General features: G+C 63.9%; 1 protein-coding gene across 1 annotated transcript in view; it reads left to right on the top strand.

The window, feature by feature from the left end:
• The window catches only part of CABIN1 (calcineurin binding protein 1), a 69,756-nt gene that overhangs the window by 43,999 nt on the left and 18,521 nt on the right, over positions 1-7,236 (top strand). Inside the window, 1 exon segment of the mRNA XM_006768780.2 lies at positions 2,204-2,317. Coding sequence (XP_006768843.2) covers positions 2,204-2,317 — 114 coding nt within the window.

Below are 7,236 nucleotides of genomic sequence, written 5' to 3'. Positions count from 1 at the left end.
GAAAGGCGGGGGGCGGGGGGTCGTCTGCAGTGCGAAGCTGGCAAGGCCTTCGAGCAGAGGGGTGCCTCTGGTCAGGACCCCTCCCCGTCCGGCCCTTCTCAGCGCATCTCGTGCCCAAGCCTCAGGGGACTCAGTGTCCCAGGAAGGTCGGTGCCACGCTGTGGCGTGCGTGTTCCTCCCATCCCAGGGATGAGCCAGAGGCGCTGGGCAGGGGGTCGGTGCTGCCGTGGGCGGTCCCCTGGTGGCTGGCTCTGTGCCAGACACATAGCACCTGACCAGGCAGATTGGTAAAGTGATTTGCCCACCTGTGGGGCAGGGGAAGTGCCCACATCTGAGTCCCGCTGGCCTGGACCAGAAGGCAAGCCTGGCTCCGCCGCTTCTTGGCTCTGGGGCCTTGGGCTCACTCTTGAGCCTGTCTGAGCCTCCGTTTCCAAACCTCATCGCGACAAGGACAGTTACATGGGATGAGGAGTGAGAGCTCTGGCTCAGCCCACAGGGCGTGAAGCCTGTCTCGCCGCAGCGCCCGGCTCTGCTCTGGGCACGGCATGTGCGTTAGGCCCTGCCCCTCACCACCGGCCTGTCCCTGCCAGCTCCCACCCTGGGCCCCAGGCGCGAAGGGCTGACTGGACACTCTGTGCCTTAGCTATCGACCGGCTCTCCCTCTGGCAGCGCTGGAGGCACTGGGAACGCGCGCTCCCCGCGGGGTGCGCGGCCAGTCTGCAGGAGGCTAATTGCCCACCCAGGTGGGGCTGGAGGCCAGTGCTTCTTGCTCTCTCCTCAGGGGCCTGGTTTCCGGGTCTGAGAGCCCCGGGTCTCCCCGCTCTGCCTGGCGGTCGGGCAGGGCGCAGTTGGCGCTGGGGTCCGAGGTGGCAGACAGAGGACATGCCTTTCTGTCCCACAGCCATGGGCCTGGACCAGGTCCCCGCCCGGCACCGCCTCCCTCGGTCTCCTTACCGTGCTCGCGCTTCCCACCAGCAGGAAGGCTCTGTTGGCCTTATTTTTTACTTTATTTTTTTGTCTTAAGAAAATGATGGCCACTGTGGAGGTGCTTCTTCAAGCCTTGCTCCCTCATCGAACCCCCCAAAACTGCTGCTGTTTCCAGGGGTTCCCGGGCCTCCCACAAGCCCCCAAGGAGCCCCGGTAGAGGTGTGGGGTCATCGCGCGGGGTAACTCTCAGGCCTCCTGTGCGGGGTGCAGCTGCCGCAGCCACACCGCAGCTCCCACCGGTGGGAGCGGAGGCTCAGGAGCAGACCAGCAAGCCAGGAGCTGGGTTTGCGCTGAGTCTGAAGTCGTGACTAAAGGAACTATTTCCTCAGTTCTGCCCGGCCAGCAGTGGCCAGAGTGGGAGCAGGTGGGACCCGCTCGCAGGCTGAGGAGGGAGAGGAGCTCACAGTAGTTGGGACGCGAGGTGAGGGAGGCCTGGCCCCGGGTGCAGAGGCAAGCGAGGCACCTGCTGGGGGATGGAGGCGGGAGGACTGGCCGGCTGGGGATTGGGCTGGGGTGGGGGCTGTGGGAAAACAAGGGTCTCGCATTGTGAGGTCCTGGGCTCAGGCCCCCTCTGTCCCGCAGGCTCTCCCTGCAGCGAGCTCTGTCCTGAGTGGGTGAGATGGACATGCAGGCGCTGGGCACTGGTTCCGGCCAGTGGAGAGAAGGTGGTCGCCCGGTGGCTGGTGGGAAAGGCTGCTCTCTGGTTCGGTGAGAAGGCCAGGCCGCCAGATTCACACCTGCTGCACTCTGCCCCCCGGCACCACCAAGGCCAGCAAACTCTGTTCTCACCCTGCCAGGCTCCCCAAGGGGCACCATTGCCCAGAGAGCACGGGCCTGAGCACTTGGACAGAGCCCCCTCCCTGCAAGCACGCAGGGCCCTGGCACCTTGCAGAGCCCCAGGACTGGCCATTTGGGCTAGTGGGGGTCTCCCTGCAGAAAGTGGGGCGCTGGGTCCTGGCAGCAGCTTTACAAGGCTGGTCGGGTGAGGGGTCCCTACTTGTGCCCTCCTTGGGCAGTCTGAGGCCACGCTCTCCTCATCAGCTGTGATGGGCAAGGACTCAGTCCCAGAAACGTGCCCACAGCCAGGTGATCAAAGCCAGCAGCCCGAGCTGCCTGGGGCTGCTGCTCCACGCTGCGGTGCCAGTGCAGCCTCCCTTCCCGTGGGTGCCCTGAGCTGCCCACACACTCACTTCCAACCTACTTCTTGTTTCCCCAGAACCTCCAGTGGGCCCGCGACGTGTTGCTAGGCAGCAGTATCCCGTGGCAACAGCTGCAGCACATGCCGGCACAGGGGCTCTTCTGCGAGAGGAACAAGACCAATTTCTTCAACGTGAGTACTTTGCCTTGTTGCTTTCAACCAGAGGCGTGCGAATGGACCCTGGGGACGCTCCCAGGCCACGGGTCTGGGCATCCTCAGGGGCAGGCACGGTGGTGCAGGCGAGTGCGCCAGGCTCAGGTGGGCCGTGCTGGCTGAGGAACTCCTGGTGTCGCTGCCCATGGCGGGCAGTGGTGAGGGCTCACGCCCATGGCCCTGCTGCCTCCTGAGCAGCTCCTGGGCCCTGTGCGTCGGGCACCTGGGGGCTCTGATGGAAGGGACTGAAGCTGGTCTGCTGCTTAATAGCAAGTGTGGCGAGTGGCTGGGCTTCCAGGCCCTTCCAGCCCTCCCATCCTCTGCAGAGTGAGACCCACGGCCGGGCAGGACACGGCCCAGCACCGCAGCCTGACCTCCCATCCCCGAGGCCCCTGGGACCTGCCTCCCTTCCTCATTCTCTCTGTCCTGCAGACAGATGGCCCTTCACTCTGCTCCGCGTCGAGTCCCCGCCGCTCCCACCGTCTCAGCACAGCCAGTCCCTGCTGGGATGGCTCTGGCCAGTCCCAGGGCCGCCGAGCTTTGGTTTCTTCTGTGTCTTCCTGGATCCCTGTTACATGTAGAGGAGTGGAGAGCGGGCCTGACTTGGACAGGAGCCAAGGAGGGCAGGCCTCAGGTCTACAAGGTGTGACGGAGGCTGGTTCGGGAGGCATGTGGACAGGGCGAGGTCCCCTGAGAGCGGTGGTGGAGTGCCTGGGTGCATGGCCTTCCTCTCCCAGGCGGTGAGCTTCTTGCGGCCAGGTGGGGGCGCTGGAGCTGGGAGCCCCGCGCCTGCCAGCCCTCTGTGTGGGTACTTTATGGACAAGTGGTAGATAGCATCTCTCGTCTCCGTGGGACCAGGGCATTGGCAGTGAAAGAGAGCTCCTCCCACCCGCACGCCAGGCCTTGGCCGCTGCCCCATCACAGCCTCTGTCCCTGGCCCGCTCCCAGCCGGCGTCCTGGGCTCTGCTTCCTTAGCGCTTCTCTTCGGAGGGGGATGGGCTCCTGTGTTCATGGACAGAGGCCAGACACACACTCGCACCTTCCCTGATGACGTCCCGAGGGACAAGCATTCCCAGCTGGCTGGTGACGGGACGGCCTCAGGGCCCCCACCCTCGCTGCTGCTCAGGTGCACCTCCAGGGGGACACCTAGCCGGACCTTGGACGCAGCACGTCGGAAAGTGTGACCTGCCCCCGCTCACACATGAGTTGTGTGCAGACTGTGCCGGGTGTGGGAAGTGGTTAGCCCCCACGTGGAGCAGCACCCAGGCAGCCATGCTGCCCGCTGTGGTGGGCGTGTCTCTGACAGCCGGGCTGCAGGTCAGGATTGGCAGCTGGTTCTTCTCTGGCTCACGTGCACTGGGTGACTGCCTGGGTGGGGCAGAGCACGGGCGGGCCAGCCCCCGTGAGGCAGGAGAACAAGGGAGGGAGAGTCATCGGGGACCCTGACCCGCCATCCCTCTCAGCCACCCTGTCCTGGGCCACCCGCACTGCCCAGCGTGGCGTTGCTCACCCAGGAGGCTGTCAGGGCCCCTCCATCCTCTGGGCCAGGCTGAGGGACCCTCCCGCTATTCTTCAGTGACAGCTCCGCCACATCACGGAGCCCAGACTCCGGCTCTGCTCATCCCGGCGCCGTGTCCTTCTGAGGGACTTGGGTGTGTGGTGGGCTGTTCTGTTTTCTGGGGTGTCTACAAAACCAGCCACGTTTGTCTCGCAGCGTTAGAAAATGTGCGTGTGCGTGTATGTGGGGGGGATGCTTTAGGCAACTTTTTTTCACTGACACGAAGTCTCAGAGTTTCCCTGTGAGAAGTACAGGCCGGCCCACTCTCTGCAGTTGCTACCCTGCATTGCGTCGTGCGTGGGGTGAGCACTTACCTTGTGCACACACAGGCTGCAGTGGCCTCCCTCCGCGAGCGTCACTGTGGTGTCCCCGCATTCCTCCCAGAGCCCCTGGCCGGCCTGGCCTGGCGCAAAGGAGATGCTTATGAGCGTCTGTGGATGGTTTCATCCACGCCCTCTCCCTGAGCAGCTGGCCCCAAGCACGCTCTGGCCCAGCCAGCGCGGCCCAGGGAGGGCCCTGCCCGGGGCGCTGGGAGGCTCGCAGCAGAGCTGCATGCATGGTCCCTCGTGCAGGACGCACCAGGGAGCAGGGGAGAAGCCTCGAGGAGTCTGGTGGGCTGGAGGCAGGGCTCCCACTGGAGGGTGGGTGCTCTCAGCAAGGAAGGGGCCTGGACCAGGCCTGCGCAGTGCTGGTGAGCCCCTGGGGGCATGCGGGTCGTGCTGGACTGCTCCGAGTAGAGACGTGGCCTGTAGCAGGTCCCAGCAGTGAGGGTGGATGCGCATTTGAGAAAGGCATGAACTTGTGCATTTCCAGTCCCAGTGTTTCCAGCTTGGCTGAGAGGGAACCTCCCCGCCCCCCCCTTTCCGCTGTCCCCAGCAGGTCAGCGCTCTGGCAGGGCTCTGCCCCAGGCCGGCCGAGGCCTCCCCGCAGGCCCCTGGCTCCGGCCTGCCCCCGCCGGGCAGGAGTCTGGTTTTTGCCAAAACGGAGCCAGAGTTGTCGGGTCTTGTGGGTGGAGGTGCTGTGCCCCCTGCCCCAGGGAGGCCTGGCCTAAGCCCCGCTGCCTGTCCTGGCACAGGTCACAGCAGTGGGGTGGGCGGATGGGGATGGGAGACATGGAGGCTGGGGTTGGCCTGGGGCAAGAGGCCTCCTGAGACAGCGCCATCGCTGCGGGGGGCACGGGGCTCTCTCCCTGGGCAGGGGGTCCAGGATCAGTGCTCGGAGCTCCCAGGGCTTCCCGTGCAGGTGTGCACACCTCTGGCAGGTGGGCCGTGAGCTGGGCTGCTCTGGCCACAGTGAACTTCTCTTCCTCTTGTAGTTGATGCAGAAACGTTCCCATAGCAACCAAGCTAGAGCGGGTGCTTTCTCCTTCCCCAAAATGTCTGCTTAGCTTAGCAAGGAGGTTTGTCTTGTTGCAACCCAGCTCCCAGCCACTGTGAAGCATTACAGGGGGCTGAGGCCCGGCCAGCACTGCTTCCTGTTTCCGAGGTTGTGCTGGCAGCGTGGGGCCGGCGTGGGGTGTGTGGGGCGGGGGAGGTGCTGGCTGCTGCAGCGCAGCCACTCTGCCACAGGGCCTCCACAGCCTGGGGGGGGGGGAGCCCATGTCCTGGGGGCCTGGCCTGAGGTCATGGAGAAGAGCACAGATTTTGGGCTCAGGCAGGCTCAGCTCCTGGCCACTTCACCTCTTACTCAGCCCCACACAGGGCACAGGGCAGCACCCCTCTCACCCTCCGGCCCTCTCAGGACCAGGGAACATCTGGTAGGAAGTACCCAGTGGGCAGCAAACCCACGCCTTTCCTCAGGTTGGTCCCACCCACATCACCTTCCCTCCACTCAGCACTGTTGGTTTTTATTTTTTTAAATTACTTCATTCTATGGCTGCCTATTCCTAAGTGAATCTTTTTTAAAAGCATTTTTTTATTGATTTCAGAGAGGAAGGGAGGGGGAGAAATAGAAACATCAATGATGAGAGAGAATCATGGATCAGCTGCCTCCTGCACACCCCACCCTGGGGATGGAGCCCGCAACCCGGGCCTGTGCCCTGACTGGGAGCCGAACCCTGACCTCCTGGTTCATAGGTTGACGCTCAACCACTGAGCCATGCCTGTGGGGCTGACATGAGCTGTTTAAGATCTCTAGGCCTGAATAACCCCAACTGAGCGGAGTGTGAAAAGGGCAGAGGAAGTGACACTGGGGGAGGTACCTGCATGACAGAGCAGGGAGGGGCTTCCGAGCAAGGGAGCATGTGAGCAGCGAGGGGCATGGCTGAGTGCTGTGTGCATGCGGGGCAGCTGGCAGACACCCCCACACCTGCCCCATCACGCCATGGCACAGAGGTACTGGGGGCCCGGCGGGGGGAGGGCCTTCCTGGGCTGTGCTACACCCACAGCTCATTGCATCCTCATGACCCTCAGGGTGTCGGTAGTGCCGTTATCCCTGCCTTACAGACGAGGAAACAGGCTGGGGCCTAGACTCACAGAGTGTCAGCTGCTAAGGCGGGAACCTGCTGGGAACCACGTCGGGCCATGGAAATGGTGGGCAGGGCTGTAAGAATGGGGAGTATGGGGGCAGGGGAGGGGGCAGGGAGCCTGGCCTGGTGCTCCGCTCTGCTCTGGGGCACCAGGTCCACTGTCCCAGGTGTCTGTCCGCTGTGGGTCCCTGAAGGGCCACCATGTCACCCAGTTTCCCCGCTGTGGCCTCGCTCCTGGGCACCGTCTTCCGATTCCAGCAGGCATTGTGACTGTTCCTCTGCCCGGGGTGCCTGGTCACCGAGGGCTCTGCACCGTGACCGGCCCTTAATGGCCGTGACTGGCAGGGGCCCCGGTCCCCCTTCTTTTCTGTGGGATCAGAGCCGGCAGCAGGGAGGTGCAAGGAAACCCAGTGACATCACAGTGGGAACCAGGACAGAAAGAGGGAAAAGTTTAAAGGGAAGAACTGTGAGCTCCGCGGTGCAGCAGCAGTTGCCGCACGAGCGCTATTTTTAGCCTGTGGAGATGATCTGGGGGCCAGTCGCCACAGCAGAGTAAACAGAACCGTGGCACGTTCTCCAGGGAAGGAGGGCCATCTGTGCGTCTGAAAACGGCCGGCAAACTGTGTGGCTTCTGGACCTGCCCCGAGCTCTCTCCTTCCCATCCAGGCTCTGCAGGCGCCTGACTTCCCAGCTCCCAGCGCACAGGCCTGGGTTCAGCCTTTTTTTTTTCACAGAATTTAACAAAGAAGCAACTGTGAGCAGCCTCGAGGTGGGCATCGGGCCATCGGGCACGCGCCCTCCTCTGGCCGTGGGAGCCTGTCCGTCTCCAGGTGTGGGCTCGCAGTGTGGCCGCGCGAGGATGCTCGGCAGAGG

Source organism: Myotis davidii, unplaced genomic scaffold (assembly GCF_000327345.1).
Source record: "Myotis davidii unplaced genomic scaffold, ASM32734v1 scaffold43, whole genome shotgun sequence".
Classification (NCBI taxonomy): domain Eukaryota; kingdom Metazoa; phylum Chordata; class Mammalia; order Chiroptera; family Vespertilionidae; genus Myotis; species Myotis davidii.
Note: the sequence above shows the minus strand (reverse complement) of the source record. Positions and strands in the feature narration are given on the sequence as shown.